At 37.0% G+C, this 24,479-nt stretch overlaps 1 protein-coding gene across 1 annotated transcript; it reads left to right on the forward strand.

The window, feature by feature from the left end:
• Nucleotides 1–15,692: 15,692 nt before the first annotated feature.
• REELD1 (reeler domain containing 1) lies at nucleotides 15,693–23,985 on the forward strand. The gene is made up of 5 exons (XM_072406833.1): nucleotides 15,693–15,918; nucleotides 16,576–16,798; nucleotides 18,904–18,999; nucleotides 19,559–19,622; nucleotides 19,790–23,985. Exons 1-5 carry the CDS (start codon nucleotides 15,693–15,695, stop codon nucleotides 20,384–20,386), a joined length of 1,206 nt encoding a protein of 401 aa, XP_072262934.1. The 3' UTR covers nucleotides 20,387–23,985.
• Nucleotides 23,986–24,479: the final 494 nt, after the last annotated feature.

Genomic DNA, 24,479 nt, shown 5'->3' on the forward strand with positions numbered 1-24,479 from the left:
GAGAGTTGAAGTCAGCAGGTAGAAGCAGTGAATGTTGTGGGGGATCCAGCAGATGGACCCTCGAAAGTGTCACTCTCAGCGGAAACCTCGGGCTGTGATTACTTGGTATCGAGTGGTGTCCGCTGGAGTGGGCAGAGGAAGAGATGTGTATTCCTTGCTTCCTTTCCTTAGTATTTTTAAAGATACAGGGAGTATGTAACAGAGTGGAATTTAATAACAGCATTTTGTATTGTGCTTATTGCTAAGTATAGTATATACTAGTGGTCCCCAACCTTTTTGAACCCATGGACCACTAAATTTACCAGCTCTGGACCACGCATGCGCGGGGAGCTGGGTGTCACTCAAAGGGGAAGAAATGTCCCCCAGAGTGACGTTATGATGCCAGAACCCACCAACACTCCCATCGCAAGTCTGAGCCTGCAATGGCAGAGTGGGTGGGCTGTGTCCTGAGCCTGCAAGCCGTATGAGGGACATGGTCCACAGCTCTGCCTGGTGCACCCCTTCTCCTGACCCCGCTGGGGGGCGCACACGCCACAGCTGCGGACCACCAAAATCTTCTCACGTACTACCAGTGGCGACTGCTGGTATATACTATAAGCATCTATTTCACACTAGGGTTGATCATATAAAGGATTGTGGCCTATATCAAAATAGTAAGCTGCTATTCATGTGTACCAAAAAGAAAGATTTAGCCAGGGGTAAACAAAGTTTTTCAAATATTGCCAACCTCAGGAATGTAAAACTGGAAAGCCCTGTAAATTAGAATGTAAATCTTACCTCTACAAGATAACGTGTTTTAACCTATAACAGGAAAAATGTAAAGATCTGCATAACAGGATTACAAGTGACTTTTAAATAGCAGTAACATGGTAGATATTGTACAAGATTTTAGTGATTGGGTATACTTTGAGATTTTCATAAAAACATATCTGTATCCATGTCAAAAGAATGTTCATCATCATTCATTGCAATACGCAATATCTCTGTAACATTGGAAAATGTGCAATGTGGTTTGTGATACCCTCCAGTGATGGAAGGAGGATGTTTGTACGTCCCTTCTGGGATACCAAGCATTGTGGTGTCCTGAGTCCTTTTGTTCCAACCAAATCCTATCCCGCTGGGCCAGCAGGACGCACAAAAAGGTCTCCTTCTGGGAGTTAAAGGATGTGCAGGCTGATCTCTGAAACACAGTTATTAGTTTTTGTCTTCCTTGTTGTGTTTCTGTCACTTGGAAGGAGAGTTTTAAGCCAAGAATAAGGGAAGAAAGTAATCAAATTAGGGCTGGTTAGCAACACCAGAGGGGCAAGGACTTCACAGGCAGCGCATTAGCAGTGACAGCTGTTGCACACACTATTAGAGATTCCCCAGTCTCTGGCATTCTCTAAAGGATGTCTCTCAGCGGGTCCAAGGCACATATTACTGTGTGTGTGATTTGGGAACGGCATCCTGATTAAACATGCTTCTCGTGGTAAGTGGAGTGACTGCGCCATTACTAGCATTTTACACTTAATTGGATGGGACGTCTTGAGAGCTTTCAGTTGACTTTGAGACACTAAATTGATCTTAATAGTAGTTATTGATCAGCGTCAAGCACCTGTATTTGCCTAGTGCTAAAGCTTGTCATTACCACTGGCATTGAGATGTCATTTAAATGACTTCTTTTTCTTGTATTTCAGTTTCAATGAGCATTAATTGTGACTGATTCTGATGATAGTGTCTGTAATCTGTAAAAGAAAAAATATTATTACTTAAAAATTTAAATTCCAAAGCATAATGCATATATTTTTCTTCATATCCTATTATTTTTATTAACGTTACATTCTATTGTAAGTTAATATAAGGCTTTAGGTAAAACACATACTGCAGATCAGCAGTCAAGTGACATGTTTCTTTATAATAATCCAATGTCTTAATATTAGAATAAAATACACCTATTATAGAAGGGATCACTTTAGGAAGTGATTTACAGATCAATATTAAAAATAATATTAATAATAAATATTACTTAAATATATCCTAATTTAAACCCAGTACATATGGCTATTGTTTGGCCAGTTTTTCTATTAGCCTTTGTGTTTGCAGATTATTCTTTAAACTAAAAATAAAATATCTAACATTTACATTTAGCATCAATTTACATCAAGGGATGTATATTTCATGTATATTTGTATAGTTGAATGTAAAGTCACACCAACAAAAGAGCTCTGTTATACTGAGCAAAGGGCATATTTATGTAAATTCACCAGACATTCACTGCAGGTGTATCTGCCTAGTGCATGAGTTTTAAAATACAATGATTCATTCTCCTGCAGTGAGATTTTGACGAAGTCATTTTGAGTTAGGTTCTCTAGTATGGTTAGCTGGGATCTTGTATGGTGTATCTTATATTAGGCTGTCTTTCCATAGGTATGTATTGGAAGTTATTGGTTGTAGTGGAAGTTAATCCCATGTAAGTAGTAGAACTGTATGAGGCTCTGACTGTTAGGTTGTTAATGAACTGTGTACTACGACCTCCACTGAGGATGCAACGCTGGACATTTAGCTATGAATTTTTCAGTGATGAGACAATGCAATAATTTGAGAATTACTAGCCAGACCCCTAAAATATCATTGACACCCATTGTCACCTAAGCACTTAACCTATATTTTCTCTTATCCATAACACTACTCCCCAAAATGAACCAAACCTCAGAAATTAAGTCTAACCCCTAATCTAGTTTACTGCTCCTTAGAGCTCATACATTCATACATCATACATCTTTCTTCTGTTTCAATGTACAATAGTGCTGAAACCAGCCATGATTAGATTGTATCTGATTCAGTGAAAGAGGTGTACATGTTATAAATAAAGCATTTTGTTATTTCATCTGTCGCTGGCAGTCTTATTGTTTGTATGCACTGCAATAAGAAGCCTATTTTCTCTTTTGTGTACACCAAAAAAACATTATCCCCACAGTGGGGATCTGAGTCCAGGAAAACATCCAGCCAGCTGGCTCAGCCTTGATGATAAATCAAAGAGAGTTTAATCCTTTTAGGTACGTATTTATTTATTTATTTTTTAGGAAAAAGGGATTCTGTTCCTTGAAGTAATAATGGTGTGACAAATTTAGAAACAGAGGGGAAAATTCAACTATAGTTCTGCTCGTAATCCTGCAAATAATACACTTTGGTCTCTAATTGGCTGCATTCACATATCATAACATGTTCTTCAAATGAACCTTCTAACACCTAACTTTTATTAAAATAAAATTAAACTGTTAGTCCAGCATTTTTTAATATTTGGAAAGAATTAGAACTACTGTTGTTTTTTGGCTGTCATCTGGGGCTCCCACATCCCAATGTACACTAACGAATACTTGATTGTGTGTCTAAATTGTTAAAGCTCTCAAAGGCTTGAAAGGATACACTTTTTTTTTTTCAGTGAAGATCCAGCAAACCTGGAATGAATCTGGTCCAGGATTGAAAACATTTTCTAACAAACAGCAAATGACTGTTAGGAAATCAATTTCAGATTTGCAGAATCATCCAGGTTCACTGATGAAAGTGTATCCTCTCCAGCCTGGGAGATCTTTAATAAATTGGGCCCCGTGTATCCATTCAATGTGACCACTTTAATGCTTTGGCTCACCCTCCTATTCCCTTCTTTCGGTTTTGTAGCTGAATAAAAAATAATAAAACTTTTTTATAAAGAAAATACAAAAATGCTGGAAACAATGTTTAAGCCGTTAGGAAGTGATTTCAGTTCTCCTCACACAGGGTTGGTATCAGGTGTAATTTGATATTCTCGGTAGCTCTGCAGTGCTAGTTCCACTAACCAGATGAGACGCAGCGTACAGCAACTGAACACAATAGTACACCTATGCATCTCAGAGGTTAGCATCATGCAGAGCCAAGGGGGGCATCCTTTGCTTCTTTATTGCTGCCCTCGCAGACTGGCTTAGTAAGGGAGATCAGAGATATGGAATCTTTGGAAGGAAGACAGTAAAAACTTTCAAACTCTACAAGTGATGAGGTTTGTGTAGAGAAAGGTTGGAGAGCAGGCTTAGAATTGTAGAAAATTCATGCTGGTGAAAGGAAGAAAAAACTAACCTTGAGAACTCCTTGGCACTCCACGAGTTCAATCAGGCATTTCACTGATGTATTCTAGGGAACAAATCACCTCTTTGATTCCTGCCTGAACCTAGGAAGAAAAAGCATACGTAATGGACTCCAGTGTAGCACATAGTTATGTGTTGACTTCCAGTCTATATGATATGAATGTGAATTATGTTACAGATAGAGATGAGATTGTGATAAATGTTTACAGACATCATATCATTGAACTGTCATCTATTCTTTTTTATCCAACATGTCAGAGTTTTTTATTTAAGCATTCTTTTATTCGATTTGTAGCATAAATTACATTTTAATTTAACTCAAAATCTTCCAGAATAAACCTTAGGGAAACATTAAAAATTACTATTTTTCTGAAGAAGTTTGCTGATCAATGTAAAATGTCTTAATCGAGAAATAAAACGTTTGACATGTTTAAAAGATATATGATAATGTAGATTGTTACCAGCATATATACATGCTATTATTTCATTGTTGTCTCATGAAATGGACTGCCAAGTTAAACTCTCTAGGTTTACTTGGCCAACAGAATCTGATCCTTTTTCTGTGCAGCCTATCCTCTACTGAAATGCTTAGGCTGGGTACACACGCAAGAAAAGACTGCACGATGCATGAAGAAGCGAAGAAGCACAATTCTGCTCTATGGAGAGGAAAAGGGTAGAAGACGTGGCGGCACCCCGCTGCACTCTCTCTCCTCTTATCTTTCATTATGATCATTTATTGTCCATGGATCCACCAGGATCACAGTACGACGAGCGCTGTACATACGCCAGATTCTCGCCCGATATCAGCCCTGAGGTGATTATTGGACAAGAATCATCTGACGTGTGTATGTAGCCTTAGTTGTAATACACTGACTTTCCCGAGCCTGTAGCCCTTTTATTCGTTAAGTTTCAGCAATGGAAGCCTACCATCACATGCATGGGATTGTATGCCCCAAAAACACCCACCGCCCCTTACTATGTAACTTTTACTGAACAACATTGCAGCATATTAAATAATAACACCGAGCTAATTGTTGTAAAAAGTTAGGCCGTAGCCCTTTTATTGGATTTAGTTGAATTGAACTGACTTCAGATTAAACCAATATTCCAACCAATATATATAAACCTATATTTGGCAACATTCTATTAACCTCTCATAAATTGTAAGTTTTTTGGGGCAGGGTCCTCTCCTCCTGTATCACTGTCTGTATTAGTCTGTCATTTGCAAACTCTTTTTATTGTACAGCTCTGCGTAATTTGTTGGCGCTATATAAATCCTGTTTATTAATAATAATAATAATAATAATAATAATATTAATAATACTAACCTTTATAAATTCAAATACACTTAGTCATTAAGACTCAATGGTAAACCATAAGCAACCAACAGTCCATTTTCTAAAAGAATACCAATAAACTGTCTGCCCAGAAACAGGCGACATTTCCCCATAAAGGATGAATATGACAAGGAAAGGAGGGCGGAGCAAAGAAAGTGAACAGGTGATGTAGGTGACAGTTCATGAGGAAAATGTGCCTCAGCTCCACATAAAGGGTACAGTGAAATGTTACTGGACAGTTGTTTTCCCTCCAAAATTTGAGTTGCCAATCAGCCACAAGATTGACAGCAAAACTGCCCAGCAACAGACACCTCCACAGATTCCTTGTCTGGCAACTCGGACAGCCCGATACCTGGAAAAAAAAGAGACCCATAAAGCAGTGCAGAAAAGACTGCCACCTAGAGGCAGCAGTTAGGTAAAGCTATAATTGTATGTATTGTCTGACAATTCAAAAAGAGGGGTGCCAGGGGTGACAATCCTACGTGGTCACTCTTTAAAATTTCTATCTTGGTAGACATTTCTTGGAAAGGTCTGCTCCTTTTTTACAGCTTTAAAAAAAATGTTGTGAAAAAATGAAATTCAAAGACCTAATGTATACCATAAATGTATCTGAAATAGAAACTGTCTGAATTGCTTACTAACCATTTGCAGTGACAAATGATAGCTGCTGAATAAAACTCTAAATTGGATCCATTATATGTAAAGCATCATGTAATAGTCAGTGAATGTCCCTCTTAACTATTGAAATCCATTTCCAGAGACTTTTGTTAAAAAGCATATTTTAAATGTGTGGAATAAAAAGGCTCCAGTGAGGAAAGATCTCTAATACATTCCATTTTAAATAATATGTCTGATAAGGAATGTGCTGTGTAATTTAACATTATTCTCTGTCCTTTCTATGGCCTTTACAATGCAAACAAACAGATGCAAATTGCTTGTAATGATTTCTCTCCGAGAGCTTCATGGTCAGTGTGACCTGGTCGATGGTAGTATTGTGTTTTAGCATAGCCACATCCTGCATATGTAATATTCTTCATTATTAGAATAATATGCGGGTCGTAGCTTGTCAGGCTGTGTGAGTGTATGAGTTGATGGAAACCTCTACTTCTGACAATCATCTGAGACTAATACTTTTGGTCATCCTGTGCAGTACACACTGTTCATGCTTTAACATTGGCTTATAACAGTATTAAATTGAATATATCACAAAACAGAATAAACAAGAACAATGGATTATTCGTCATTGAGATTTTTGTTCTTCTTGACTACTTCGGCTACGTACACACGTCAGATGATTTTTGTCTGATAATCGCCTCAGGGCTAGTATTGGACAAGAATCTGGCACCATCCTGGCAAATCCACGAACAACGAACGGTTGTAATAGGTGAAGGGGAGAGAGCACAGTTAGGTGCCTCTGTGTCGTTCTCCCCCCTCCCCTCTTCATATGTATGTACATCGCTCATTAAGTCTTTTGTCGTTGGAAAGGATCATTTCCAACAACAATTATTGCACGTGTGTGCACAGCCTTATCTCTTGCCTCCAGAGTAATTAAATCATCCCTTTCCTCTGTGGTCATTCCACTATCCTCCTTTATGTCACAGTTTTGCCTATGCATCAATCAAACCTCCTGCTGCAAGTCTGCTATGGAAGGGTCAAATTATTCTGCAAACTCTTCAGTTTATGGGGCCTTCCACGCTTACACTCCCCTGCATCTGAAAGAATGTAGGTGTGGAAGGTTTTGTCAACTCACTGTTGGGTGTACCGTGACTGTATTGATTACCAAATAAGAAAACAATTAGGGGACACATACCCCTCCTTCAGTGTATGCTGTCCTATCTCCGCCATGTCTTGCAGAACCTGCTCCACTACTGCTGCCTTTCATAGCACCTCTGCCTTTTATAGAACCTCCCCTCTCATATTTGTACTCACAGTTATATTGATAGGGGTGTATGCTGTACATCCAACATTTTAAAAGTTCTAACAAGAAAAAATAAAAAACCTAACCTCCTACAACAACCCAGGCAGAAATAAAAATAGGAATATGTTAAATAAAATAAAAAATAGGACAAATATAAATACAAAGCTGCAGGGGGTAACTAAGCCAGTTAGGTAGGAGAGGCAAAGAAACTATTATTATTATTATTATTATTATTATTATTATTAATAATAATAAACAGGATTTATATAGCGCCAACATATTACGCAGCGCTGTACATTAAACTGTCAATTTTTTGGCCAGGTTTTGCTAAACCATGAAACTGTGAGATCTGCATTGAACCCAATATGGCTCTGAACCTCATCCCTATGGATTTTATACCACTGCTGGAATCCCTGGCTGTTGTTATTAGCTGTTGTATGGCTTTAGGGTTCCATCAAATATTTAACAAAACTACAAATGAGCACTAAGTGTTATGCTGTTACCTTTATTTCTGACATAGGACCAGCACTGTGGAAACACGCCCAATACACTTCAGCTTTTAGTAATTTGTCCATCAGCCAATTAAATGTGTTTCCAATTTTCATTGCAAAGACTGATATCATAGACAGCCTTACTGACTAACTATTATCTAACCATCCATCCTCATCTCTATTTGGGACACGGCGATGGTGTTTTCCCCTAGTTGTAGTTGCTGTAGAGGAGAGGTTAGGAACTTTAACATACAGATAGTAGACATTGCTGTTGCAGTGAGCACTATGGTAATTTAATCTAGCTCAGTTTACATTAGGAAAAACCTTTTGAAAAGGGATAGACAGGAGGAGGATAGTTGTGTTGTCTTTGTGCCGCCTTACACTACAGAAGAAGATATACCTCTCCAACAACATATGTGTACAATTGCAGAAATGTCAATGACTCATTTATGCCATTCATGAATAAGTCGCCTGAATGAGTCTTTGACAGTTCTATAAATCTTATCATTTAACTCAAAAAGTCATTGAGTTGCTTTAAAAATAGTTTTTCCTGACTATACTTTATGTTTGGTTTATGGAAAATCTTTTTGCTTTTCTACATTTTTTGTCCCCCCCACCTGCACTCAGCAATTAATTAACAATGCCAGTCATAGACGTTATCGCCTTTTTATTGATGAACTTTTAAAAAAATATTTGTAAAGATAAATTTCCTAATTTTCCCAATGCCTAGTTATTAAAAACATTAAAACAAAATTGGGTTCTATTGCTCATGTAAGAATAGTAGGTAGCACTATGCAATCAATCTGTTATTGCCCCTGCGCCAACATTCCCCCAGAACCTACAGACCAGGTACCACCTAATATTATAAATGCATGAATTCAAAGCCGCATACAACTGGTTAAGGCTTGTTGGTCATTATGAATCAGGTATTGGGGACCAACAAAATAATGTATGGTAGGTTCAGCAATCAGCAAGTTCAAGCAATCAATCCTTAAAAACATAAGAAAATAAAAACAGGAATTTAAACAGAGCCAATGCTCAGGAAATGTTGCCATAATAGGCACTTTCAACTCTAAAAACACTAAACCATTATACCATACTTATAATAATGTAGTCCTGCACAGTCCTTTTCTCATTTTTTCTCATTTATTGATTTTTTTTTCCAAATAATTATTGGAAAAAAGCAGTTTGGATATTTAAATATAAACTTCTATTGCCAAAGCAGAAAGCTACCCACAGTCAGGAGTTCCTCTGACTACAAAAAACCCTGATATTGCAGATAATTATTTTATTTTGACACTTTCAAAATTAGTTTAGTATTGCACACTGTGGTGGATACTGGCAAAAATGCAAGAAATATGTGATTTAGGGGCCAATTTATAAATCAATGGTATGGCCTAAATATGGCAATACTACAGATATACAAATGTACTTTCTACACAAGCTTTGGGATTCTGAAAATAAAAGGGGGGACAGTATTGGCATGTATTGCTGCCTCTTATTCTGAGGTTGTCTGTAAACTTGTCTGTAATGTCTACAGCATTATGCAGGATTAGGATTAGGAGCAATGACCTACAGACACAGTTCTCTGTTATAAATGGACCCCTTAGTCTAATTTTTGAACTATTGGTGTATGCTTAGGTTTTTTTTCTATGGTAACAGATTTACCTTTAAGCAATATTACTATATACATTTATGTATCTATATATTGTTTAATACTATACTGTACGGGGCCACTTTCAAATGAAGCTGGTAATTGTTAATTGGGAAAATGTTTACTCTGCTTTATAATATTGCCAAAAAAAGCTTAAACACACAAATTAAGGTATGTTATGAAGGTGAAAATGTTTCCTTCTGCTTTGAATTGGTCCTCAATAAAAAATAATATACCTATATTATTATCATATAGCACCATCATATTACGCAGTGCTGTACAAAGTCGATAGTTGTGTCACTAACTGTCCCTCAAAGGAGCTCACAATCTAATGTCCCTACTATAGTCATATGTCATTAATGTAGTCTAAGGTCAATTTTGAGGGGAAGCCAATAACCTAACTGCATGTTTTTGGGATGTGGGAGGAAACAAGACTACTCCAGGCAGATAGTGTCCTGACCAAGATTAGAACCTAGGACCTAGCGCTGCAAAAGGCAAGAGTGCTACCTATGAGCCACCGTGCTACCCTCCATTTACTTCCTTGCAAATGACCATACGTACAGCCTGCAGTGTGAAGCAATATAGAAATACTAAACCTTCTTAACAATTGTCCCCTGACATCATTTAGTGAACTATTCGGCTGGATTACTAAACTCTAACAGGGATAACTGCTGTTGCTTCCTTACAGTGATGACACAATGGGATGCCGCTCATCCTTCCCTTCCCTCCGCATAGCACAGAATAGTTTTGTCTGTACCGAGCTTTTAAATGTTACTGTCTATAGAAATGATCACTATTATTTCAGTAGCAATTATTGCAGGTCTGTATGTAGCTTCTAGGGCACTGTCTGTGACTGCTAGACCCAGGAAATTCTGGGTGAAATTTGATAATGTCTCTAGTGTGCTGCTCACTGTATCTCTTGCTGAAGAGGAACCTGTTATAAGGATCTGCAGAGGAAGGATCTCTTTGCTTGTGCTACATCCTTTCAGTAGTTCTGTACTTTCTACGCCTCTCTTGCTGCTTTTTGAAGATCCTTCCACCAGTCATTGGATCCCAAATTCTCAGGAAAACATGAGGGCGCAAAGTGCAGCTCCTCTACCAAGATGACCACCTTCACACAGAGGCACAGGGCAGAATGAGGTGTGGTAAGTCTAGTGGAAATAAAAATGAGAACACATGTTTCACACAGTTGCAGCAGTAGTTGAGGTGGATCACCTGAAGTGCAGTTTCTGAAAGTGACAAGTTGCTTTTGGCTACCCAGTTGCGTTTTCACCTGCAGTTTGCTATGCACCTGGGAATAGCTAAATGCATAGTTTTCTTCTGCAAGTCTAAAAAGGGTTTACAATACATATCTTCTTTGAGGGGCAGATGGTTAAACCTGATATTTCTGTTCCTATGTTAAACTTTTAGTAACCTTACCATTGTCATGACCCAGATCTGTATTGTTATTGATTTAAAAAGTGCCATCATCTTTTGTAGCTGTGTACAAAGTAAGAAACAAATATGAGTGCTTAGTACAGTGGTGATTGTAAACAGCAAAAATATTACATCATATATTACAAACAATTTCTATAAAAACATACAGCAATGATACCAAACAATAGGGAAAGAACCCTGCTCATGTGAGCATACAATCTAAAGGGAAAGGGGGGAGAAAACAAAAGGTAAGACAATGGGTTAACATGCTGTGTATCTGGAGGCAGTAAGATATAGTACGAATCTAAGCGTGTTTGGTGGCTGAAGCTTATGACCTAGGTTAGATTGTATGCATCTCTGAAAAGGTGAGTTGCCATTAAAATTTTAATGGGTTGGAGAGTGAACAATTTGTTTTGGAAACAAGTAAGGCCCCTTATACCTATCATAATGTCTGGCCAACAGTGTCCAATGCAGAGGACAAATCAAGAATAGGGAATAATGACCTTTGTATTTAGCCATTAGGAGATCATTAGCTTCCTTGGCAAATGCTGTTTCCAATGAGTGTTTGGGATAAAACCAAGAATGAGGAAAATTAAACAGGGTGAAAAGAAAGATAGTCAGCCAATTCTGTGGGCATGTCATTCCAGTAATTTAAATTTGAAGAGTAAAAAAGTTATAGAATTTTTGATAAAAGACATTTTAAAGCCACCTGCCAGCTTTCCAAGACATTTTGTTGATAATATGATGTTCATTTTCTAATATTTCTCAGTTTTGTCCAACCCTAAATATAACTCTGCAACTTTAGTAAAAGACTGCAAAGAGACTATGATCTAGAGCAGTGTTTCTCAACAAAGTTTCCGCTAAAGTTTGCTAGGGGTTCCTAGAGCAATGAGTTTGTACCTCTCAGGTTAATTATTTAATAGATACCAATTATGTTTTTGACTATCTGTAATAGTGGCAGCCTTCCCAATGGTCAAAACACTAATGTACTGTAAGCAATACTTTGACGGTATTTCAGTGGAGTGAAGGTCATCGTTTAGAGCCAGCAGTTCCTAAAGTAAAGAAGTCTAAGATCCTTACTATTTTACGTGGGAAGCCCATCGCTTGCCGCCCTGTGTAAGCAGAATCCAGTTTGAAACATGTGTTTAGTTGCAGACTATGTGGTGATTATGGGGATATATACTTTATTATTACCCATTAGGTACATTGATTTTTTTTCTTATTGGGTTCTGCTCAATTGCTGACCTCCAGAGATTAAGGCCCTGATTTAAAGCTAGGTGATCCAGCAAACCTGAAATAGATCTGGTCCAGAATTGAAAACAGCTAATGACTTTTAGGAAATCCTCTCCAGGTTTTCTGTATCACCAAGCTTCACTGATGAAAGTGTATTCTCTCAAGCCTTGGAGAACTTTAATAAATCAGGGCCAAAGTGTGGAGCTCCAATATCTGGCACCCACATGTGAATTGGAAAGAGATCATAGAACACCTTTACTAAATTACCTAGTGCTTTACTTGATGGGAAATTGATGACATGAAGCAAACACCCTCTTATGTGATTTGTTCTATTTTACTATGTATCCCATTTGGAGTAAACTGATCCACTCTTTCTAGTTCTAATTACAAATTGTCCAGTGGCCTGGTTTTTTAGTTTCTATTTTTATGGATGGATTGATGAGTTATCAATGAGTTATTAATTTACTAAATTGATAGATTGATAACATTTCTCCTTGAAGTGGAAATTGCCAAGGTAAAATTTTTTACAGAATAAATAAAGTTGAAATTTTCTGGAAAAAAAATCCTTATTGATAATCCTTATTCACCAACGATTTAGGATGATGCTGAATTATTGCCTATTTGAGTGGAAGAAAAGTCTATTTTAGGGGAAGTTTAGTCAAGTCAGACCTTCCAGAAAAATGTTTGGGGATAGGCTTCCATCTGTCCGCTATCACTGGGTAATACCAATTAACCATTTATTATAGGAGCACAAATAGGATGAACGCACAAAACTAAAACAGACCAAAGTAAGGATACATAGGAAAGTTACATTCCGTTGAGTTCAACGGGCTTTAAACATTGCAGTCATGTGTCTGAATGTCCACGCGTAAAGCTTTGTGAGTTCAGTCTATTTATGTATGTAGTGCAGATTTCAATTTACTTTAATCAGATGATTTCTAATTGGTTGCTATTTGTTCTTGTTCTCTTTCTATGATTACAACTTGCACAGTTTTAATTAATCATCTTGCATATATAAAATGAGGGGTTAATGTTTTCTTGTGAAGGAACTGCAGTGCTGCACTCATTACTTTGTAATTGCCTCTCCACATGCCAAGATTAGCAGAGTGATCCCAGCTCAGTTTCTGGCACAAACCCTAACAAGGCATAGCCCCGTGCCAGGCTGATGTACACTTGGCTCTTTGCTGTTTCCATCACTGCTCGGTGACAGGTAAATGCGTAAAAGCCATGATTGATTAACAGGCTGAAGACTTTTGGCCCTGCAAACACACAGACTTGGAACAAAAATGTTTTGCTGTTATTATTTTTTTGGCAGTTAACTTATGATTAATGGACATTTTTCTATGGGTGGGTTCTGGCTTGCTGCATTTTGGATGGCAGCAGCACTTACCACATTACTGTAGGAAATTAATTAGACTAAATATATACTTGGTGTTCATTAAAACATTACCTACATATCTAAATCTCAGTTGTGTCTGTTTTCAAGGAAGTGAAACACTTAGAAAACCCAAATTATTGTCAGAGTCCGAAGTAAAGGTTTCTAATATTTATAGTTTTCGGCAAGCAAGCAGAATGGTCATAAATCGAGACGTGCTTTTTCATGCCACAGACTTAGACATCTTGTGCTTGTTTTGAATATCATCATTTAAAACAGAACTCCAGCCAAAAATATTGTATAAAATTTTTATTACACCATTAAAAGATAAAAATAAATCAGTCTTTCCTTCAATACCATCATTTAATATTCATTTAAACTGTATGTTGTAGTGCTTCCTGTCTGCCTCTAGATGTCCTCAGTATCTCAGGTTGAATGACAGCTAGAATCAACCGTCTAACTTCCTCTAAGCTCTGGTTGTCACAGACCAACCCCCTATAACAGGGGTCGGCAAACTTTTTGGACTACTAGGCCATTTCAGGAGGTCAAGAAGGCACACAGGCCAGAAGAAACAAGGTGTCCAAGAAAAGGTTTTTTCCAACTGTGACTGCAAGCGAGCAGCCTCAGTCTTCCACTCGTTGGCGATGTAGTCTCTGTGTGTGCGTGCTTGGCATCGAAATCCACCGTTAGATTCGACCGATTGAAAGTGCTGTTGGTGTCGTTGCACACTAAACACAGGGCTTTGTTGCCGCGTTGGACAAAGAATAATTCGTCAGTCCATTCGGGGTTAAAGACACGACGTTCGAGGTCGAACTTCCGGAGACTGGTAGCTGCGCATTGCTTCTGCTCTTTAGGCATTTTAATTGGGGTTACTATGCGGGAACTCGATGATATCACGAGAACTCGTGATATCGTGACATTTCAATTAGGCCGGATCCAACAATAAATAACTAGGGGGTCGTTAGACCAGAATGGAAATCTGGCTAGGCTGTATCTGGCCTAAAGGCCGGAGTTTGCCTACTTCTGCCCTATAACACTGTCATCATAGCCTGGCCTCAGAGTTTTACAAGTAGTAGCGCACGTAGCTCATACACATATATTTTTAAGTGAAATATTAAACTCCCTTGACTTTATGGCTAAAAAGACATAGAGGTTGATTTACTAAAATATTATAGAATTGAATTAAAGAGTTGATTTTAAAAAAATGTTCAGTCTGCAAAGAGAATTTTCACTGAGATTGTTTAAAATAATAATTACCTGTTACTATAATTTATAAGCATTTACACTTGGTATACAGATGACCTGCAGTTTACAATGTATACTAGGCTTTCTAATAAGAGATCCCAGCACTTCATGAACGCTTGGAAATATCATGTGTTTAAGTAAGGTAGACATCTCATCTATTCCAGGCTAGAAGATATAATGTATCCTACCAGTACAACCTGTATAAAATGGTTTCTCCTCTGTTTAACATTGTTTTTAGCCCTGTAGAAGGCAAATGTTCTTTTTGAAGTTTAGTAACAACTGTTTTATGGAGAAGTATTTTGTAAATTTGTATTTAATTCTAAAAACCTATTAAAGAAAATATATATGTATAAAAAACTCTATACATTCTGTTTCTTATGATGTTCCAGTTCATAAATTCTGAGCAAAAGTAGAGCAGGTACCCAGAGCTACCAGATTCTTGAGTTAATGGTATCTGATAGATGATCAAGTGTAAGTGCTGAGCTTTTCCACATTTTTTATGATTATGTATTGTTTATATATATATTTGCTTAAAAATAATACAATCTACATAGTGTGATCAGCACTTTACAGTTTTAGAAATGATTTTACTATGCGCTGCCACCTAATGATCATACATGGTATTAAAATTACAAAATGCTTTGTTTTACTATTAGGTTTCGTTAACAAAAAGATGTAAAGATATAAAAAAGATAAACATTACACAATATTAACTATTAATAGTAAATAATATTATTAACAATAATAACTATGTATGATGTAAACTCATAAACTAGAAGCCAGAAGAATATATAGAAATAGTATCAAAGGAGTTTAGGCTTTATTGTCAGATCAAAGAACATTTTAGTTTTGAATGCTTGCAATTACTACTCTAGTTCTGGAGATGATTTAATCATCCCATTGACCAGTTTTATTCCTTTTTTCCAATGAAGGTAGAAGATACGTCAAGGTCTTGGTTGCAGTGCCTAATATGGATTTGCATCTCCGCTGGTTTGGTATCTTACTCTGCCGCATACTCTCATGGTGGAAGTCTTGCCGCTTGCTCTGACATGAGGCCCAAGCATATCCGAGCTCAACCTCAGAACCCCAGGAAGAACTACATTACCATACATACCAACCACTCCTTCTATCTGCCTGGAGACAAAGTGCCTGGTAGGTTAATGTTAGTGATATCTGGAAAATGTAAATATTGGTGGATTTACAGTTCCATTTCACCTTTAGAAGAGAATTGTATTTTTCGTTTTGAAGAAAGTATCAAAATGTATCATTCCCAAAGGGCGCACACTGTGGAAGTGCCTACATATTCCAGGTAAATGGTATTGTATAAGACACCTTTCATTTACCACCTTTTAAATTAATAGCTTGAATTTGCAAACGACAAATGTCCTAATTTAGAATCCACCTACTCAAATCTCTGTGTGTTTCTGATGGAAACTATTCTGTGTTTGTGTGTATGTGCAAATTATTTTTTTCTGCTTTTATTGTACTGGTATCTGTGTAATATAAGGTTTTAATTAGAGCAATAGGCTGGGGAGTAGAGGTTCAGGTATCAAGGTCGCCAACTCATTAATGCACCCTATGTTATGTGTAATGTAATGTGAGTAATGTTTATATATTTTGCCCTATGTACCCTATGGTATTTATAATGTAATGTGTGTGTAATATACCCTATGTACCCCATGTTATGTGTAATGTAATGTTTGTAATGTGTGTGTAATGTACCCCATGTACCCAATGGTATGTGTAATGTATAGTGAGTAATGTGTATATCATTTACCCTATGTACCCTTGTTCCTCTTGCTTTGGCAGTAACAGTAAGAAGCACCAGGGATTTTATGGGCTTTTTCCTTCAAGCTCGCAGAGTATTGAATGACCAAGTTGCAGGATCCTTTGTATTTATTCCACCTGGCTCTAAACTACTGCACTGCTTTGAAGATGGAGACACAGTAACCCATTCAGACAAGTCCTTGAAAAGAAATCTGTCTTTTGTGTGGAAGTCACCCGATCAACCAGTTGGAGACATTAAATTCTTGTGAGTGTTCATAAAATACTCTCAGTTTATAAACTACTTTTCTGTAGTTTACAGGCATCTAAAAATAATTTAGTTTCTAGTGCAATTTTCAAGTCCACTTTTAAAACATTTATAACAATGCTTACCTTTTATCATTTTTTTCTAAAGGTGTTTTTTATTTTTATTTGTGTGTAAGTATATGTTAGATGTGTTTGCAAATCCTAACTGCCAGTGACAATGTTTTACATATTAAAAATTTTAAGAAATAAATGAACAAAAAACTACATTTAATTTAGGGCAAATATATTACTAGCATGAACAGATAAAGTGAAAAGTGAGAGTATTGGCCAACTTGTGCACCAATGTCTAGGACAGCAGTTAATGAAGGCTGTGCCAAACACAAACATTTACAGGTTATGTGATATCTTTTTTCTCATTTTGTTTCCACCTTCTGTTCCTTGATTAAGGTCTTGAACAGCCAAGATTTCAATCACATGTTAAAGAATGCAAATAACTAGACCCTGGAAAAAGTGCAAGTTCTGGGGAAGGCACCTCTTGATATATTGGCAATGTCTTACAACTTACATCTTAGATGTAACACACGTCAGATGATTCTCGTCCAATAATCGCTTTGGGGGATAGTATCCAATGAGAATCTGGCATGTGTACAGCGGTAGTCCGATGTTGTTTATGGATTCGTCCATGAACGACGAATGATCGTAATACAAGGGGAGAGAGCACAGCGAGGTGCCGCTCTGATGTTCTCTCCCCTGCCTTCTCCATACAGCACCCATTCAGTCTTTTGTCGTTGGAAAGGATAGTGAAAAAAACTTTTCAATGACAATTATTGAACCTGTGTACGCAGCCTTACAGCTGATCATACAGATTCCAAATCTTGAGCAAGAGCTCCGGCTGTAAAAAGAGCTCCAGCTCCTCATATATATTAATTTATATATTGTATCTGTATAAAACATATATTGAAAAAGAATGTAGAATGTACACTATGAAAATCAAACGTTGATGATTATATTTTCATGGAGAATCAGATTTCAAATAGGCCATGTAAGCATCTAACTTGACTTTAATGTAAGCATCTAGGTGACTTTAAATTCATGGTATTTAAAAAAAAAACAACTTATTGGCAAACTATTCAACTTACTTTCCTCCTGAACACTGGAATTTCCTATTCCCTTACACATTGCCCAACCCTTTCTCTTGCTGCTCTATAGAGTAATGGAACATTGAGCAGAACGTCTCTGCAGATACATTTCAGATTGAGTTAGTATGGTACTAATTAACTTAGGGGCACATTTCTGGTTTTGCCAGCATTATACTGATAATGTTTTTTTTTTATTTTCTGGTATAATACTGCCTCTGCAGACATATTTCTTGTATCAGTATGGTACTAATCGTGTTTCTGCAGGCACATTCTCTTATCAATGGTATTTTACTGAGACGTTATCCATGTGTATTTGTAACTAGGTCTTCTGTTACTTTAGCAGTGGAAGAAATAATGATGAAAAAGTTACTGGTTTATATTACTAGACATACAAAAGTTCACCTTGATATGCTAGGAGAGAAGTATTGCATGGACAGGCCCTCTGCTGTTGTAATACGGATCATGCAATATGAAATACACAGCATGTATAAATATATATTTCTGCGGGTTAGGAATTTCAGATACCTGCTGACTGAAACAGTAAATCCTAAAAGCCAGCAACATAATAGGATTTAGTTTTACTGGCATTGGTCTTACAAATATGTGTATATATAAATATATATATATATATATATATATTTTTTTTTTTTTTTATTTTTTATTTTTTTTACACTGCTGTAGTAAATATTGATCTGAACAGCATACATACTACATAAGTTAAAGCCGATAAATATTAAATATTTCAGCTATTTGGCTGGAGTTCACTCCCAGTCTAATAGCTCTTGGGTATAAATATCAGTGTCCAGTAACGATGACAATATAAGTAGATACGAAAACACACACTTTCTTTACTTGGGGATACATATTTTCTTCTTTTCAATGTAGCAATTGTCATACAGGTCAGATATGAGATATCTAAGCAAATCCAAGCTATGAGATTTAGAATAAATTTATTGTTCCCTAACAGTGTTTCAGTAGTACAGTCATACTTTGTTTACTGGGCACGGATTGAGTCTGCCATTGTGTCTGGACACATGCTTAAGAGGACTTTAGAGACTGAAAGATCCTTTCCAATGACAATTATTGCACGTGTGTACATAGCCATAGTATTAAATTCATCAAGGAGTTGCCATGCCTTGCTAAATTTCCTGTGTTGGGATGTCAGTAAAACACTTACTGAATATGGCATACTGCAGACATCTCCTTGTTTGTAAATATTACCTAGGCACAGGTGTAGATGGCTGCATAGGAGACAGGCTTGCACTTCCTCCATTGAGCTGTAAGTTTGCCACTTGCTGCATTGTATTGTACAAGTACTATATAGGTAAATATGTCATTTAGGGGTAGGGAATGTCTTTGAGCAGTATCACTGCAGTGCTGTGATGCATTACTAAGGCATAGAAAGTTTCTGTTAAATCTATTTAAATGTGGTAACTAGGCTAATGTCCAAGCCTAAATGGGCGAAATGATTGTCTGGCTGACTGAATTTTGGTCAGTTATAAAAGCCCTAAGCAGCTTATAGTCCTCAGTGTGACTGAATTAACATTGAAGCATTTATATTCTGTTATTGAACTTTTTACATGCTCCAACGTCATTTTATAATTTTGTGTTTGCTGCCATAGAAACTTGTTTGGTCTTCAAGGACCTCATCCAACCTTGTGTCCTTCTTGTCGAGATGAAAGTAAGGTAAGGTCAAAGTAGTACATAATTTCATCTATATGTTCTATGCGACAGAATTAGCAATGCTATTGGACTGATATTTGCTAGTTTTATACAAGTCCTCAAGCAGCAAAGCAAACACTATGCCGTCCAGAAAATGTCTCACACTAATTTATTTTTTACCTTTATTTCAGATACTGTCTTCTGACGTTAGATTGTCTTTGCCAACACCATCATTGCCTCCTGATTCTTTGACTGTGTTCCCTATCTCAACTTCACCAAGTCAGGGATTACAAGTAGATCCCACTGAGTTCACTTTGCAAGAATCACAAAGTTACTCGTGGCCTTTATCAACAATTGGAGAGCAAAGACCCACAAATGAGGTGGCAGCAAACTTTCTACAGCAACCAGAATCTGCATCTTCTGAAAAAAACATTAAAGTTGAGGAAAGTACATCTCCATTGGTGACAAAGACTGTTCATGAAACTGGCATTCATGCCAAAGGAGGGGAAAAGGGCCAAGGTATGCATCTTGCAATGACCCAGCTGGGCATCCTTCTAGGTTGCTCTGTAGTATTAGGGATGTCCCTGGCTGCTGGTCTACGCTGTATCCATGCCCAATATTGCCATAAGAGAACAGAAGTGTCCTTCAGTGAACCAGATGACAACGTCATTACACTGAGAGAGAACGGGGAAATGATGCAATTCAAAAAGTTCAGAGAGAACAGTTTTGTGCTGGTTCAGGCAGAGTACAACTGGATTACTCCAGCACTAAGTGCAAAAACCCAATAGTGCCCTTATCTATATTAGTCATTAATATATGTATATTTTAGGTTTGTGTTATAGAAGACTAAACTGCGGTTTTGTGCCAACTTTGTGCCATACCATTTCAGTTACAAAATGTTTTTACTATACAAGAGTAGTAATAAAACATGAGAACTCCCCTTATGTTCTCAACTTTGTAGATAATGGAGTAGGCTGTTCCCTATTCAGACCTGTTTGTCTGAACAAGTAAAATTAAGTGATTCTTTGTAATTTTCTATTTGGAAGGGAGAGGGACAAATGACATTGGCAAAAGGAAGTAAGGTTAACATTGGAGGCAAAGGATGTGATTTAGGCTTTTATTGTGGGTGGAAACACCAGGTTCCTAGTTAAAGGGGCCCTTTTTGTAAAACGATGGGAACGCCAATAACCACCTCTCCTGATTGGGTGCTTACCATGTGAACTGACAAAGTTTTGCTGGATTTTAGCTATAAACTTTCAAAAGTTTTGAAGTATTATTTGTGATTAAATTCCCCATCAAAAGTTCTTCTGAAGAAGCAGAGGTAAAAACTGCGAAACGCTTCAAGATGGGCTTTGATAAATACATTTATCAACTCAGTAATGCTATGCATGTTTTAGCAAAATATTTGGAATACATTATGTTGTTATGAGTATTGGATGTTAATATTTGTGGTGCCTTTAAACTCATGTATGAAATTTCTATTTTGGAATAGGATAGCTGTGTGGATAGCTCTGTGTAGGATAGCCGGATAGCTGTGTGGGGAGGTGGCACCTCTCACATTGTGCTTCCATCACATACAAATGGAAAAAGCTGTCCACTGCCAGCATGTTCGGGAGAAAGGCCTTTACTCTCTGTGGCAAAGCTGAGGTTTCTCTGCAGAGATCCAGCACTTTTACTGTGCAGTGAAAGCCACTTTCTCCTGTTGGTGGGGAGCATGAACTTTGCTGATTGCAGAGCTATAGGTCTGACTTACCAGGGGCCATGCCTCACCTCTGCAATAAAACCATGTTCCCTCACCAAGAGCCAGGGTTCTACTATGTGGCTACATGCAGGGAACAGTCTTTTCTACTCAAAATTGTGGCTACTTTATTAAAAATGAAGTGTAAGACTTGGAGCACCTTTTTTATTATGCTGACATACCTGAAAGCTGATTAAAATTGAACATTTATTTGGCCATTAGGTATCAGGAAGGGAGAATTACTAATGGTATATATATAAAGAATACCCTTTCCATTTAGCTATTTTGTGCCACCTTCACTTAGTGGCTAAATGTGACAATATATGATGACAGGTACAGTTACTGACGTAAAATTAGTGTCTGCAATAATAATAAAATCCCATAAAATGACACATTATATAACAAGGAAATACTAAAAAAGGAAAGAAAAAAAAAAGAAGCTGACTCATCTCCGCTTATGGGAGAAAGTAGGACTGTTCATTAGGTGTAAATGGATAAAGATTCCTCCCTTCCATTCACACCTGTTAAGGAGACATGTTTAATTCTAACAGCAAGACAATGCTGCAGTTTTACCTCGGGCCAACTCAATGCTTTTAATGTCACAACTTTCACATGTTTTCTCAAAGAGCCTCAGAGAACAATGAAAAATTGTATTTGTCTGTTCTCTGAGTCTTTTAAGCACCAAATAAAAGCAAAATATGTATTTCACCTTCTGCGCGCCAATTGATGCAATCTGTTAAAACGAAACTTCCCTATGGACTCTTTCAAGTGACTGTCAATTTATTATAATTGCTGCATTGGATTTTCTTGTAACTCTAACAGAAATATTTACTAGGCAGAATAAATGGAGCCGTCTCTGCAATCATAGCCTGTCTCACATGGAATAGAAATATCGCACAGGCTTTTATACGGGGAAATAGAGACCATAGTGTTTATCTAAATAAGCTTCTGAATAAATTGTCAGCTTCATAATACCTAAGTTTAATTAAATTTCTATAAAGTGAAAGTGCAGGATGGTAGGCCAGACTAAAATATTTGGACTACCCTTTATTGCCCTGCAAAGTTGCAGGAAAATATTGACTTATTATGCATTTTAGCCTAGCCTCTTCAAATACAGTAAAGAGCCACAATGGGAGAGATTATATTATTACATTGCAAATCAATATTACTTGAAATTAGAAGTACTCCACCCCTAATAGGTGGACAGTCATGTGTCCATGTGCTCTTTTGTTGGTTACAGATTCCATAATAGAACCATTTTATAGAGTGGGGGAAAGGTTGTGATATAGTCCCTCATACCAAAAAAAGCACTGGGTATTCCTTAAAGGATTATCAGATGGGGGCACCTAGAAGTAAGTTAAGCAACCCTGTAATGATTGACTTGCTGATAACCTGTAAAAGCAATGTATAGGGTTGCCTTACCAAAATAGCAACACTGTATAGAGCCATTGGGACAGAAAGATTATCTTAATATGAATTTTTTGAAAACCCTTTCTTCTTTTCTTCTGCATATGTTGTAATCCTATATAGTCTGCCTGTCTCCTTTTTATTTATAAAGTCTGCATGTATTATGTCCATAACCACATGTGCTGCCACTGTCAGCCTCTGCTTTTGAAATGCTAATTATGTGAGTGTCATGTTGATGCATTGCCTTCAATATTTTTTAGCCATTAATGCAAAACAATTGAGAGAGATATAGAATGCTGCCTTTTCTCCATCTTTCACTTACTTCATGCTTTTATGGGGTGTGTAATTCTAATATTAAAGCTGACAAAGCCAAACAACTAGCATTTAATAAAATATATATGTTTTACTTCTAACCATTTCTAGTCACCAGTAATAGTAAAATAGTAATTTGAGCCATAAAAAAGAGAACATGGGGAAAAATTATAAATACATGTATCTAATAGCTGTGAGTGTAATTTTAGCCTAAAATCAGCACAGAATTTATTAACAAGCCCCGAATGCGGGTCATTCAGAGAAGGAAATCTGGGAGTCCTCCAAGGCTCTTGTGTGGTCCCTTATACATATTCAGGCACTTTGATCTAAATAGCTAAAGAATGACAAAGTATGAGATCTCCACTACAAACTATTCTACAACAGCTGAGAAAGAATAATCATTCAAAGTGTAATGAATTATAGTAGTGTTCCCCTATAGACAGTTTGATAGATTGCTTACAAGTCACTGTAATGTCCTAATACACTGATGAAGCAGACAGGACTCCTACTGCTGTGCAGAAACAAATGGGGATGTCAAGCATGATTCATTGGAACATCTTAAGGTGATGCTCTTCTAATCACAGGGTTGGCAAAAAGAGACCCCAGATTGTTCTGCGGGCGGTGAGGTCACAAGTGCCTGGGCGCTGCTGTAAATTGTGTGGCCAAGAACAGGTTACACTTCCAATTTTTAATGTGCAATTACTGCAAACATACACTAAACTCAATCTCTGATGGACAATGCCATTGCATGAAAGCTGTGCACAAAGTTCAGGATCAAAACCAGGATCTGCCATTGTCATTGCATTTTTACAGCCATTTTCATTGCAAAGTCATATACTGTATGTCTGATATTTTGTTAGATACCAACATGTAAACAATATTGTTTGCCAATATTAATTATAATATATTATAATAAAATATTCAGATGTGTGATAGTGTCATAAAATTCCCATCTGTGTCCCACAAGGTGTCTTATGCTGCTCCTTATTTTCTATTAAAACACAACAGACTTGAAACACTAAACTAACATTGAAAGCAGAATCAATATATATATATATATATATATATATATATATATTCTGTTCACAATACTAATAATATATTTAAATACAGCATTTTATCTTCACACAGTAATAATATTATCTATTGGGATAATTCAGTAAGGCAATGTAAAGTAATAAAAGGTAATCAGTCACATTTTAACTTTTTAGTTAACTGTAACAGTGAAATTAATTTATCCGAGTTTTTGCATCATGCCCATTAAGAGGCAAAAGCAGTGAATCTGACATTCTCTAGTGGAGAATCAATTACTGCTATTGAAACATATAAATCTGGAAGATTCTCCACCAGGTAATGATTTGGTGAATGTTACCTTCACTGCGATATACATTGTTTTCATCTGATCTTGACCTCATCTCATCTTC

Source organism: Pyxicephalus adspersus, chromosome 3 (genome assembly GCF_032062135.1).
Source record: "Pyxicephalus adspersus chromosome 3, UCB_Pads_2.0, whole genome shotgun sequence".
Taxonomy (NCBI): Eukaryota; Metazoa; Chordata; class Amphibia; order Anura; family Pyxicephalidae; genus Pyxicephalus; species Pyxicephalus adspersus.